The following is a 14,677-nucleotide window of genomic DNA, read 5'->3' as shown; positions in this document are numbered from 1 at the left end:
GATTCCTCTGTAGAGATGATACAGCAATGGTCCGCAGAGCGGGGTACACCGATGAGGGTTCCTCAGTAGAGATGATACGGCAATGGTCCGCAGAGCGGAGTACACCGATGAGGGTTCCCCAGTAGAGATGATACAGCAATGGTCCACAGAGCGGGGTACACCAATGAGGGTTCCTCAGTAGAGATGATATGGCAATGGTCCGCAGAGCGGGGTACACCGATGAGGGTTCCTCAGTAGAGATGATATGGTAATGGTCCGCAAGCGAAGTACTCACTGTAGAGGTAGCGATGGTTCCAGAGGAAGCCCCGGGGAATGGGGCAGGCAGCAGTCCTAGGCGCAAGGCCCTCCGAGGAGCGGATAGCCAGAGACGAAGAAAGGGCCCTCGAGGAGCGGGTACCCGGGACGAATGATGCCGAGGAAGCAGGAGCTGGAACGGGAAGTCCATAGTGAGCGAAGCGGATTTAGCAATGAGGTAACTCGTTGCCAAGTCATAGGAAGACAGGTCCAGCCGGCTTAAAAGTTCATGATGAATGACATCATCCGGGGGGGGTTCCCACCATGATCCTTGTTAAGACTTGTCTCTTCAATTTCTTTGGAAATTTCATTTATGAAAGGATGCCTCACACTAAAAGAAAAGCTCGGGTTCGAGAGATATGTACCTCAACGCCGCCATATGAAGGCAAACGCGGACTGAGGAAGCCTTTGCGAGACCCGCTGTTCTGAGACCGGAGGAAGAGGCCGCGGGCGTAACCGACGAGAAGCAGACGCCGATCGCCCAGGCCGATTGCCCAGGCCGAAGAAACATCCCTCAGCCCTGGAGCACCTAGAACCCCAAGCCTGCTGTCTGGACCCTTGATGACAAATGGAGGATTTACTGGAAAGACCAGCTGTTCCAGATACCCCACCGACCATGGCTGCCCAGAGAATCAACAGTGGAATGCTGAGTGATTCAGAGAGCCTGATGCATGACTCCATGGGCCGAAGAGTCGAGGTGCAGATGGGGCAGAATCCAGACGCAGGCGGGAGAGAACTCATGGAGGCAGGAGTAAAAGATTTGGATACTAGTGAGATTTGTTTGACGAGCATACCAGAAAAAATAACTTTGCAAGAGATATGGAAACTGTTGCTAAATATGGATTTCTATTAATTATTTAACGATGTTATTAAAGGAAAACATTAACAAAACCCAATGTTTTGAAAATAAAATAACAACTGTGGAAATATCCATGAAAGAGATGGAGAAAGAAATGACGGGTGTTAAGGAAGTCCAGGCTAATTTAATTAAATCGGAATCTTTACTTACAAATAAAATGGAAGCGAGGAGACCTAATGTAAGATTCTTGAACTTTCCTAAGTCACGGATGTTACCACCCAAAGAATTGTTGAGAGATTCTAAGGAAAGTGGAGTACATCGAAAAGAAGAAGATTCTCTACCTTTAAATTCCTGGAAAATCATTGGAAATGTCAATTGAGTCAAGGGCAACTCTCCTGGTAACCTTCACCTTTACATCGGAAAGAGACTCTGTACTTAGACTTTACTTTCTAAATTTATCTCAGCAATTCTATGGTCAGGTAGTACGTGTCTTCCCCGATATAGTGAAAAAAACCCAGGAGAGAAGAAAAAAGTTCTTGAGCATGAGTAATGAGGTGGTAACAATGGGAGCAAAATTCAATCTACACTATCCCTGTAAATGCATTGTTGTTTTTCAAAATACTAAATATGTTTTTGTGGAACCAATATATCTCCGAGAGTATCTAAACTCACACTCCTAATGTTTCTCCAGGGGGGATAGGCTAATATAGAAATGACAGTGGGATTATGCGTATCTTAATTACATTTTTATTAGAGATGTGAATCGTGTCCTCGATCGTCTTAACGATCGATTTCGGCTGGGAGGGGGAGGGAATCGTATTGTTGCCGTTTGGGTGTGTAAACTATCGTGAAAATCGTGAGCCGACACACTAAAACCCCCTAAAACCCACCCCCGACCCTTTAAATTAAATCCCCCACCCTCCCGAACCCCCCCCCCCAAATGCTTTAAATTACCTGGGGATCCAGCGGTGGTCCAGAACGGCGGCGGTCCAGAACGGCCCCCTCAATTGAATCCTGTTGTCTTCAGCCGGCGCCATTTTGCAAAATGGCCGCCGCAAAATGGCGGCGGCCATAGACAAAAACGATTCGACGCAGGAGGTCGTTCCGGACCCCCACTGGACTTTTGGCAAGTCTTGTGGGGGTCAGGAGGCCCCCCCAAGCTGGCCAAAAGTTTCTGGGAGTCCAGCGGGGTTCAGGAAGCGATTTCTTGCCGCGAATCGTTTTCCGTACGGAAAATGGCGCCGGCAGGAGATCGACTGCAGGAGGTCGTTCAGCGGGGGTTCCGGACCGCCGCTGAACGACCTCCTGCAGTCGATCTCCTGCCTGCGCCATTTTCCGTACGGAAAACGATTCGCGGCAAGAAATCGCTTCCTGAACCCCGCTGGACTCCCAGAAACTTTTGGCCAGCTTGGGGGGGCCTCCTGACCCCCACAAGACTTGCCAAAAGTCCAGCGGGGATCCGGAACGACCTCCTGCGTCGAATCGTTTTTGTCTATGGCCGCCGCCATTTTGCAGCGGCCATTTTGCAAAATGGCGCCGGCTGAAGACAACACGATTCAATTGAGGGGGCCATTCCGGACCGCCGCCGTTCTGGACCACCGCTGGATCCCCAGGTAATTTAAAGCATTTGGGGGGGGGTTCGGGAGGGTGGGGGATTTAATTTACAGGGTCGGGGGTGGGTTTTAGGGGGTTTTAGTGTGCCGGTTTTCCTGCCCTCCCCCTTCCCCCGATTTACGTTTTTTTAACGATAAATCAGGGGAATTGGTATTGTATCGTGGCCCTAACGATTTTTGACAATTTAAAATATATCGGACGATATTTTAAATCGTCAAAAAACGATTCACATCCCTAATTTTTATTTTCTTAAAAATATCTGCTTCTTTACAATCTTGTCCTCTCCCCATCTTATGATATTCAGAGATGTATTTCTTCCTCTTTTCTTGTGAACATGATATAATATTAGTAGTTTGTTTTTTCTCTGTATTTACCCGAGAACATTGTTTTGATGTTAACAATTGTTGAAAATTCAATAAAAATAAAATAAAAAAAAAAAATTGACCTGTAAGGGTAGATTTTCAAAGGCCTGCGTGCATAAAAAGCAGGATTTACATGCGTGGCTATGCGCACAAGTGCTGGGCCTCTCCGAGGGAGCGGGCTGGGGGGTGGGGTCTGGGCAGGGCGGGTCAGGACAGCGCCATTGTACACTGTCCCAGGGAAGTGTGCGCCGGCATCCGGCCGGCACGCATAACTTACTTCTGCTCATCAGAGCAGGTAAGTTACAAAACAAAAAAAAAAGAGTTAGTTAGGCTAGATTTAGGGGTCAGGGTGGAGAGGGGAAAGGGAAGGCAGGTTAGCAGGGGGGTAGGGAACTGGGGGAGACCTGATTGCTCCGCTATGCATATCAATGGAAAATTCAGCCTCCCAGTGCGCGCCGCACAGATGCTTGCGCAGATTTTAAAATTGACCCCTTAGTGTTTTGAGCAAGAATAAGTTATGAACTTTATAAGTTGAATTGAACTATAGTGAACAGAGAGATACAATAAAACCTTTTGATTTTCTGATGCTCCCTTTTGTAATCTCTGTAGAATTCATATCAAAATCCAAACAAATAATCATATATATATATAATTAATTAAGGGGGTCATTTATCAAAGTGCTATATGACGTTTTTGCATGCAAAAAATGCCTTTAACGCATGTGAAAACGCCATAAAGTTTTTATCACAGTCCTCCTGGGGTGAGAGAAAGAAAGAGAGACTAGCCATAATGCCCTCACGCTAGATAAGTATTTATATCTCTTTGGGAAGCCCACCTAGTCACTCGAGGTGAGGTTTAGGTATTAGTGTAGGGGTTAGGGGCCACTTTGACATTCAAAGTGAGATGTACGAACAGAACAGTGCTCTTGTGAAGATTTGATGACCTTCGAATAGATTTGTGCAATGTTCTCTCAACCTAGCTTGATGGACTCTCTACCTGGGTAACATCAAGCTAAGTTGAGAGAAAATTGCACAAATCTCATCTTTGGGTGAGTTTCCTCACTCCGAAGGTCATCAAATCTTCACAAGAGAACACTGTTCTGTTCGTACATCTCACTTTGAATGTCAAAGTGGCACCTAACCCCTACACTAATTCCTAAACCTCACCTCGAGTTACTAGGTGGGCCTCCCATAGAGATAAAAATACCTATCTAGCATGAGGGCATTATGGCTAGTCTTTCTGTCTGTCTGTCTCTCTCTTTCAGTGATTGTATGTAGGAAATTGAAATATTTTTTCTGAACATGATTTTGTAAGACAATAAAGAGTATATAAGCCTGATTGTATGTATTGGATTTCAGAAGTATCCTGAATGTTCTTCTCATGTAATATTACATTGAATAAAAGTAGATGCTTATACTACTTTAATGACTTTTCTATTTCTCTTGTGAAGCAGGTGAGAGGGAAAATGTTTTTTTTTTAATTCCACAGGTTCTATGTGTGTGGATGTGAGAGAGGGAAGGTGCTTCTGTGTGGGTCTGAGAGAGAGAGATGGAGTTTCTGGCTGCGTGAGAGAGAGGAGCATGCTTCTGTCTTTGGCCTGGATTTATCAAAATGCACTAAATATTGCATGCGATAGGAAAAGGGGTGTATTTTATGGTAATAGCCTATTTATCACAAAGTGTGTTAACTTAGCGCTTCGCATACATATTACCACAGAGTGTGATAACTTTTTCACACTTTGCAGTAAGTACTACTATTTTTGCAATTCCTACCTACCTACAACTGTTGTGATGGATGACACACGGAAGAAAACACATCAGGCAGAGTTCTCAGGAAGGCACACCGAACGCAGTCCGAGTGCTCTTTTTATTATACAGAGTTTACAGAATTCCACAGTGTATTCAGCATACTAGTGGTTATACTACTACGTGCTAATGCATGCTGCCTGCGTGCTGCGTGCATGCCTTCATTGCTATTGGTTACTACATCTTATACTGTGCGCGTGATAGCCTTGTGCCAGTTTCTGGGTGAAGCAAGCAACCTCCTTGAGAAGAGGTGGGGGCTGTCTGTGAGCCTAAGAGAAGGAAGTGCAGAGATCTGAGGAATGCTGACACAGTCAAGCTCAATGTGTGTTTAGTGCAGATAAGGAAGTACAGAGAGATCTGAGAAGTGTCGATGCAGCTAGGCCCAGAGTGGTCTGCCAGCTACTGAGCAAAGCCTTTGTTTCCACATCTCATCCTTTCTTTTATATTTTACAGGAAATCTTTACGTTGTGTTTTAGGTATAAGTATGTTAGCCAGGTTGGGCAAGCATTGAATACAGCAGCAGCAACATATTAGAATGAAGATACAAAGAAATACAATGGGAATTATCTTTCTGAGACCTGCCATGTCGGGGAACCAGGACCATAGCCAGTCCCAAGGGGACTAGGGTTCGTTATCGGATAGAGGGCAATCAGCTATTAGAGTCTCCATCTGCTCAATGGTGTGTGTGTGAGGTTAGCTTTATAATCAGATATGTATACACAGCAATGTGAACCAATCAATGCACATACTCCTCCCTTTGAGGCTAAGATCATGTCCAATGCTTAGCGATTCTGCAATACTATTTCTCTCATTTGTGAGATCTCTTCTGTGAGGAGTTTTATGGATTTAATCGTTAGGTTGAACAGGGCTGTAGTCCAGTTGGCAAGGGTGCGTAAATGTCGGTGGTTTAGTGCTGCCCCTAATGGGGGAAACAGGCCCCTGTAGACCATCGTGCCTGTGCCTTGCCCAATTGGGTTTTGAACTGACTCTCTCCTGTTTCTGATTCTACCTTTGGGCAGTTTGGTAGTAGTATAAAAGGATGGCATTATGTAGTCTAGAGTACATCTACCTGTCCATCTTGCAGGGATTCTCATATATGCCCTGCATCCACACAACATCCAGATGTTTCCCAACAAATTGGTAGATGTGTTTTGCTTGTTTTGGGTTTGTTTTACCATTTCTGCTATAGGGTTACACAGATTGAATCCTCCTGTGGCTGTGGAGGTGGGGCAACCCTGTCCAACTGGGCACCCTGTGAGCTGATAATTACACATATATTTTGTGAAATTGTGCATGTGTTCAGCAATGGTCTCATTAAGGAAGGTGTTGTTTCTAGACATGTTGTGTTGCAGGGTGAATGTTTGATTGCAATATGGGTATTTCCCTACCCTGGGTCCTGTGATACTGTCATTATTATATTCCCAACAAAAGGTAGCATTCTCTTGTATTCTACTACCCAAATGCCTCACCGTGTAATTGACTGGTGAGTTTATAAAGACCCCATTGTCCCACGGGTATGTAGTCCATCCTGATAGGTTAAAGGGAACTGCATGCATCAATAGTCCTCCTCTGGTATGGGTTGGCATGTGCATGCAAACCCAGCAATCTGTTTGGTTCAATAGTTGTGATAAGTTCTGTGCATCGGTAATGTACATATTGGATTGCCATAGTCCTTGTTCAGAGATTGCCATGGCGGGAGGGAGAATGCAAGATAAGAAGATGCACATCACAATTGTCAATGAATTGGCATTCAAACAAGAGAATGCAGCAAGCAAAAAGTTCTCTGGAGTTTTTTCAAGTCCCTGCTGTTCCAGGAGCTGTGTGGATTGGCTGGATAATGCCTTAATTTGTCCCCAAGTCATCTGATGGTGCTGGTGAGAAGCCCGATCCCGGACCTTCTGAGGGTTGTGAAGACTCAGGGAGAAGTTTGGAATCGGATTTTTCAGGCCTTGGTGCCACGCCATCTCTCCACGGCTTAATGCAACAACTCGGAACCCAGACTGGACCTGAGGGAGCAAGCACAGCAGCATATCCTCGTCCCCATGTTAACAAGGGGACGGGGCCATGCCAAACAGGGTTAGATAACATTCTATACAAAACTGATGGTTGTGGATTGCTAATCCTGTTCCCAAAATGATTGTTCACAGCTGTGGCCTGATTGGAATGTGATATATTTAAATGATTTAAGGTAAACAGTAGAGATGTGAATCGGAACCAGAATCGGTTCAGATTTCACTTCCGATTCACATCTCTATAGATGTGAATCGGAAACAGAATCGGTTTGGATTTCAGTTCCGATTCACATCTCTAGTAAACAGTACTTTGTTCAGCCATTCCTGTTTGGGGGGGAGTCCAGGGGCATTTCCTGCTTTTTGTTTGTGTTTATCAAGAGTTGTCTTAAGAGTGAGGTTGGCTCGCTCCATAATAGCCTGTCCAATGGAGTTGTAAGGGATGCCAAATATGTGTTTGATGTTCCATTGTTGACAAAAGTCACCGAAGGAATGGCCGCTGTAAGCAGGACCGTTTTTGGTCGAGACCTCGAGGCCCCAGCAGAATCGGTTCCTTTGTATGCTCCCCCTCCCGGGGCATGGCATTGTTGTTTAAAATGGCCAGGTTTTTTGCAATTGAAACAAGTCCCCTTGGGTTTTTGGAACTGACCTTTGTACAAGGCGTTCGCCAGGGCGTCCATTTGGAATGCCACATCAACATGTCTGCCAGGGTGTAGTCTATTTTACTGACTATGGATTGCAGAGCTTTCCTACAGTCTGCATTTGCATTTTCAAAGGCTAATTTCTTTATTAGTTCAGCGCTTGCCTCTGGGTTGTCTATCTGACGCTGAATGGCTTCTTGCAGCCGATCTATAAATTGTATGTAAGATTCTGTGGCTGCCTGTCGGGTCATCGTAAATGATTTTGTGGCTTTTCTGGATTCAGGAACCTTCTTAAAGGCCTTGGTCAAACAGCGATTTATCACTGGATAGGCAGCGGCAGGCGTCCCCACTGCTTGCTGTTCCAGCGTTGCAAATTGTCCCACCCCGTAAAGTTGGTCAGGTATATATGCTCCTCCCGAGGTATTTCCAGCTATGAGGGCTTCCCTTTGATATTCGGAGTCCCAAACCACATACTGAGCAGGGGTAAGAATCATATTGTCCAGATCGTTCCAATCCTGGGGAATTAATTTATAGCCATTCGCAATTCCCTCTAACAGCCCTCGAGTATAGGTGGAATGAATTCCTGTTTCTGTGATGCTCTTTCGGAGTTCCCGTAGGATACTATATGGCAGGGGTCAGGAACCTTTTTGGCTGAGAGAGCCATAAACACCACATATTTTAAAATGTAATTCCATGAGAGCCATACAATATGTTTAAAACTAAATACAAGTAAATGTGTGCATTTTATGTAAGATCACACTTTTAAAGTACAATAAGTCTCTGAAAATATTACACCAGGCCTTAAGACACCAATACATCTCCTATTAGGAAAACGGACCAAGTCAGGCTGCTAAAGAGTCCTACACAGAAACTACACGCCAGCAGAAAACCTCACCTGAATCACGTGCTGTCCCTCACCTAACATAGAATAAGAGACCAAAATGCATAACAAGAAGCATGCAGAAAAAACTGAATTGGAAACTGCAACAAGCCAGAGTCTCTGTATGCAGTGTAACAAAGGAAAAAAGAAACATCACCCATCCTTATAAAACAAATCAAGAAATATAAAATCATCAGCAGTAAAACTGTACTAACAAAAAGAACATATTTTGAAACAGCTGATGAGTGGAATATCCAATAATTAAAAACTCATATAAAACATTTCCAGATACCAACAAAATATTTCAAAATAGCAGACACAAAGACCCAGTAATGAAAAATAATAAGGATACAAACATTTTTTTGCTCTGCATACCTGGGAACGTTTGATATCCAGGTGTCCTGAGATTGTTCTGAATTAGCAGGAGGCGGGGTGGTTTGCTTGGAACTTTCTCCTCTCTGTCACATACCAGCGCTCTCTCTCACACTGGCTCTCAATTACACACCTATACACACATGCTCTCAGTACTCACATATACACATGTTTTTTTCTCTCTCACTTATATAGGCTCTTAATTACACATTTATACACATGCTGTCTATCTTTTCACACTTACAAACACACACACAGGCTTTCAATCACATAAATACATGCTGTCTTTTTCTCTCACACACAGACTCTCATTCACATGCTTACAAACATGTCCTCTCTTTCTCTCATTTACACACAGGCTCTCAATCACATACTCACATGCTCCCTCACCTAAATCAGCTCTCAATCACACACAGACACGCATGGTCTCTCTCTCATTTAAACACAGGCTCTCAATCACATACTCACATGCTCCATCACCTAAACCAGCTCTCAATCACACACGGACACACATGATCTCTCTCTTACTTATACACACAGGCTCTTAATCATACATACACATGATTTCTCTCACACACAAAGGATCTCAGTCATACACACATACTCTTTCACACAAACAAGTTTTCAATCACAAACTTACACATACAGGTTCCCAATGGTAAACTTACATTCATGCTCTCTCTCTCTCACAGGCAGGCTCTGAATCACAGACATACTCTCTTTCACATGTACAGGCTCTCAATCATTCACATACATGCAATCTCTCACACACACACACACACTCAGGCCCCCAGGATCTCAATCATTCACATACATGCAATCTCTCACACACACACACACACTCAGGCCCCCAGGCTCTCAATCATTCACATACATGCAATCTCTCTCACACACACACACACACACACTCAGGCTCCCAGGCTCTCAATCATTCACATACATGCAATCTCTCTCACACACACACACAAGCCCCCCCCCCCCCCCGCGGCCCGGAAGAGGAAGTGGAGAGTATCGGGTGCCTGCGCGGCAAGAAGAGGCCACGCTAGTGCGCTCGGCATCGGCCCGAAGAAAAGAAGACTGCAGCGCGGCTCGGAGGACAATGAAGAGGTTCAGCCGCGGCCAATGGGACTCCGCCTCCGCGAGGGCTGAAAATGAAGAGGTTAGCGTTAGGAAAATGAAGAGGTTAGCTCTCTCTCCCCCACCCCCACCCTGGGGGAGAGAGAGAGTGAATGAGCTCATTCACTCTCTCCCCCGCCCCCACCCCGGGAACTCGCGGCAGCAGCAGCAGCCTCCTCCCAACGCTAACCTCTTCATTTTCAGCCCTCGCGGAGGCGGGGTCCCATCGGCCGCGGCTGAACCTCTTCATTTTCCTCCGAGCCGCGCTGCAGACTTCTTTTCTTCGGGCCGATGCCGAGCACACTAGCGTGGCTTCTTCTTGCCACGCAGGCACCCGATACTCTCCACTTCCTCTTCCGGGCCGCGGGGGGGGGGGGGGGGCGGGAAGAAGAGAGCACGCCGGTGCCGCTGACTCCAGCTGTCCTGCCGCGTTCCGCCCGGGCGGAGGAGGACCGGGCAGCAGCTGGGTCAGCGGGAAAGTGTGGCGAAACTTGTCTGCGAGCCAGATGCAGCCCTCAAAAGAGCCATATCTGGCTCGCGAGCCATGGGTTCCCGACCCCTGCTATACGGTAATGCTGACCATTGATATTGAATCCCACCCTGGTCATTAGGGACCTCCGTAATGGGAAATGCTTGAAGCCCCTCCAATAATTCCTCTCCTGTGAGATTTCCTTTCACTTGTTCTTGGTGAAACCCCACGCGGACCGCACCGCATAGGTCATTAAGTGGAGCGGCGTCGTGTAATGGTAATTTATCTGGACAAATCTGTGATGCAGAATCAACGACTGTCGCGGGCAATGGCAGCTGGGGGTACAGGGAGCTTGTGGGTGGTGAAGGGGTTTGAGGGTAAGGCGGAGGGAGGTTAGTTTCTTTGAATTCAGTTTCTTTGGTTTCCTGGGGTTCTTCCTCCGAGGTGGACTCGGAGGATGCCACGGGAGCCTTGGTTGGGGACGGTGCCTTGTGATTGTGTGTCCCCAGATTTTCTATCGCTTCCGTGCATTTTTGCCAAAGCAATAGATGTTTTATTGAGGCACGCGGGGGTGCGTGCAGGGCATTCCCTAAGTTGATCCAGTCCTGGATATTCAAAGTACCAGCCTCTGGATACCACGGGCACTGGCTTTCTATTTCTTTCAACATATTTTCTATATCTTTATATATATATTTATATATATTGTTAAATGTTTCAATGTAAAACGCCATCGAGGCGACAGTTTCTTTCTTGTAAACCGGTGTTATATGTATACTTTACAGGAACATCGGTATATAAAAATTAAAAATAAATAAATAAATAAATCTCCTAGTCTGACGTGAATTGCCTCTCCTTTTGTAATAAAGAAATGATTTACTATTTTCTGCAACTCTTTTGCATGAACCTTCTGCTGAGTTGACAGTTCCCCCCCCCCCCCCCCATACTCACGAATGTGAGAACGAAGTTTGCTGCGGTGCACCTGGGCTCGTCCGGCCGGATGAGTAGGGGGATTCTCGTCTGGAGGGGTCACCAGATGTTGTGATGGATGACACAAGGAAGAAAACACGTCAGGCAGAGTTCTCGGGAAGGCACACCGAACGCAGCCCGAGTGCTCTTTTTATTATACAGAGTTTACAGAATTCCACAGCGTATTCAGCATACTATTGGTTATACTGCTATGTGCTAATGCATGCTGCCTGCATGCTGCGTGCATGCCTTCATTGCTATTGGTTACTACATCTTATACTGTGCGTGTGATAGCCTTGTGCCAGTTTCTGGGTGAAGCAAGCAACCTCCTCGTGAAGAGGTGGGGGCTGTCTGTGAGCCTAAGAGAAGGATGTGCAGAGATCTGAGGAATGCTGACGCAGTCAAGTTCAGTGTGTGTTTAGTGCAGATAAGGAAGTACAGAGAGATCTGAGAAGTGTCGATGCAGCTAGGCCCAGTGTGGTCTGCCAGCTACTGAGCAAAGCCTTTGTCTCCACATACAACCACTGGGGGAGACAGAGAGAGAGAGTCCATCAAGCTACAGATGGACTGCTACAGAGAGAACATTGTACAAAACTTATCTTTGGGTGAGTTTCCTCACTCCGAAGGACATCAAATTTTCACAAGGGTGTACTGTTCTGTTCATATGTCTCACTCTGAATATCCAAGTGGCCCCTAGCCCCTACAGTCCTACCTAAACCTCACCTCGAGTAACTAGGTAGGCCTCATATAGAGGTATTAATACCTAACTGTCTCAGCCTGATTTTTGGTTTTGACCCTGCCTTGGATCCTGACCTGGACTACTCTCTTGCCCGTCACCTGCCACTGACCTCTGCTTTGGACCCGGACTACACTTTACTCACTGCCTGCCCCGACCCTCAGACTGTACCCATTGATTCTCTGACTGCTGCCTTCTCTGACCTCAGATTGGCCCTGGACTTTTTGTCTTCACCTTATGGGATCATCACGTAAGTCCTGCCGGTCCCTGGAACCCGAGGGGTCAACCTGCGGGGAATAGGGCTGGTACAGGTGAAGCCCCCAGCTCTGTCTCAGCCCAGGGAGGGTCTGCTAGCTGTCCAAGTGAGCCTAATGGGGTTATCTACCGGGCTGCACCACTCATGCCACAGCTTAAGAGCCCACTTCCATTATAGATTGAGGGGAAGGTGTGGCGAGCTTTCCAAGAATGATAGGAAGCATATCAGGGATTAAGGAGAGGGATAATGCTTTATATAAATGTTCTCATTATTACTTGCATAGATCTGAGTATTGTGGGATATAAATGTTTTAAATAAATAAATAAATAAACCTGTGTTGAAGAGCAGAGAGAGGACAGAGAATGAAAAGAGAGAGGATCCAGAGTAGAGTGGGAGAAAGAAAGAACAGGACTGAGGTAGAGAGAACCCTGGATGTGGGGATGGTGATGAAGAGGGAGAGGGAGAGAGAATCCGATATTTGGTAGAGAAAGTGGGACAAAGGACCCATGCTAGGGGAGGTGGAAGGAGAACTGGAGGGATAGTGAGGATGAGGGATATAGAGGACCAGACATGGTGTGTGACAGAGAAAACTGAGAATGGTGGGGCAGGAAGAAGGAGAGAGAGAGGGCTGATGATCAAAGAAGAGGGAAAGGACCCTGGATGTGAGGATGGTAATGGAGAGGGAAAGAGGACCCATGATAGGGGACAAGGCGAGATACAAAGAGGACCAGGGAAAGGGAAAGGATTGGTGATGGGGGAGGACGAGGAGGGGAGGAACTCTAGATTAGGGGGAAAGGAATCCAAAGAGATAATGGAGGAGAAAGGGGTTGAGGAATGAAGAAGACAGCACAGACAAGAGGAGAAGGAATGGGAAAAGATCAGCCAGGAAGAAGAGAAGAAGTAAGAGTAGGAGGAAGAGAAGAAGTAAGAGTAGGAGAAAGGAACAGAAAAAGAAAAGGGAGAGAAAATACTATTAAAATATCAAGCACTGAAGGAAACAAAGATCTAACAGACAGAAGAAAAAAAGAAGGAAGAGGACCCCAGAGAGTGACAGAAAAAAAGGCAAAAAAAAAAAAAAAAGAACAGTGACAAGTTTAAAGAATGAGAAAAAAAGAGATGCAGAGCCAGAAAATCATCCAGAGAAGTTAAAGTTTAGAAACGTTTATTGCTTGATAAAGAATATTAAAAATTCATTAGTGTAAAATATCCTTGGCAGGCTCATTGCATGGGCAGTCGGGGGGGCGGCACAGTTGACCACAGTAGTGGTGGTGGAGAGATGTAACCTTGCATGTAAAGCAGCACAGAGGAAGCGAAAGAGGAAGAAAGGGCGAGAGAAAGAGGGTACAAAAGAGGATGGAAGGGACACACATCGAGGGGGACACAGGGTAAGAAAAAGGGAGAGAGGAGTCAAGAAAGTACAGAGGAAAAGAGGATAAGACAGTGACGCATTAAGGGAAGGTAGAAATGAGTTACAAGGGAGAAAAGAGGTATACGGCGAGGGAGGGGAACGAGATTGTCATTGCTAGGATTGATTTTGTGATTAACAGTTTCAAATTTTATTTTTAGAAAATGTATGGGGGTGGCAGGAGAGGGGGGGGCGCGCAGGATGCGAACTCTCGAGAGGTCGCTGCATCATAGTGCAGTCTCAAACTCTCAACCTCAGACCTTTCTTTGGGTGTTAATTACAGCAACGTTACAGTCCTGATGGTGTATGCCATAAACGAGGAAACCAGCGTGAAAAACTGAAAAGCAACTCAGTGGAGGAGATTTGTAAATACAAACTGAATAGTCATAGTGCATACTCTTTAATACAAAACACAACAAACTACATTCAGCTGTATGCAAAATACAACTATATTTGAACAAACTAAAACAATGTGCACATAAGATCAAAAGAGAGGAGATAACAGATCTTAGACTTTACTGATATTATGACGAATGTATCACATACAACGCCGCGATCCCCACGTTTTCCTCTGTTACTGGAAATGGAATCAGCCGAAACAAATGTAAAGTCTGTTTCCCAGAATGCTGTGCGGCTGGGGGCGTGGTTGGGGGGGGCGGTAGTTCTGTTCCTGCTGCGCGTGTGTAGGAGATCGGTTTTGGCTCTTGAGTAGATCCTGCGATGTTAGTTTGACAGTAGAAGTAAGGATTTTCTTCTGTACCAAGCAAAGCAGTTGCCTTTGGTTAAGGTGATATTTCTGTATCTTCTTGTTAGTACTCTGTGGTGTATGGGCTTGCTTTACTTTTACTTGTCAATAAAGCTATTAGGATGCCAGACATCTATGATTCTTGTTTGAATTTGCGAGAGCCGCTCACCCTATCGGCTGTGACATCACATGCCAAATGAAACCAAAA

The 14,677-nt window shown here is 45.8% G+C and overlaps 2 protein-coding genes across 3 annotated transcripts in view; one reads left to right on the top strand and one right to left on the bottom strand.

Moving 5' to 3' along the window:
• Nucleotides 1-4,957: 4,957 nt before the first annotated feature.
• Nucleotides 4,958-11,371, bottom strand: LOC115094354. Its single transcript, XM_029607325.1, has 2 exons — nucleotides 11,310-11,371; nucleotides 4,958-6,880 (listed from the first exon to the last, which is right to left on the bottom strand). The coding sequence occupies exon 2, from the start codon at nucleotides 6,836-6,838 to the stop codon at nucleotides 5,657-5,659; it is 1,182 nt and encodes a 393-aa protein (XP_029463185.1). The 5' UTR covers nucleotides 6,839-6,880; nucleotides 11,310-11,371; the 3' UTR covers nucleotides 4,958-5,656.
• A 2,973-nt stretch (nucleotides 11,372-14,344) lies between these two features.
• LOC115094358 (zinc finger protein 30 homolog) overlaps nucleotides 14,345-14,677 on the top strand; it is an 84,255-nt gene continuing 83,922 nt past the window's right edge. Inside the window, exon 1 of one of the 2 annotated variants that reach the window (XM_029607332.1) lies at nucleotides 14,345-14,464. The gene's annotated coding sequence lies outside the window, so the exon portion shown is untranslated. Of the gene's footprint in view, nucleotides 14,512-14,677 lie in introns of both variants that reach the window. The other variant, XM_029607330.1, reaches the window with a different exon arrangement.

The sequence above is a fragment of the Rhinatrema bivittatum genome, chromosome 6 (genome assembly GCF_901001135.1).
Source record: "Rhinatrema bivittatum chromosome 6, aRhiBiv1.1, whole genome shotgun sequence".
Classification (NCBI taxonomy): Eukaryota; Metazoa; Chordata; class Amphibia; order Gymnophiona; family Rhinatrematidae; genus Rhinatrema; species Rhinatrema bivittatum.
This window is presented reverse-complemented; position numbering and strand designations above follow the sequence as displayed.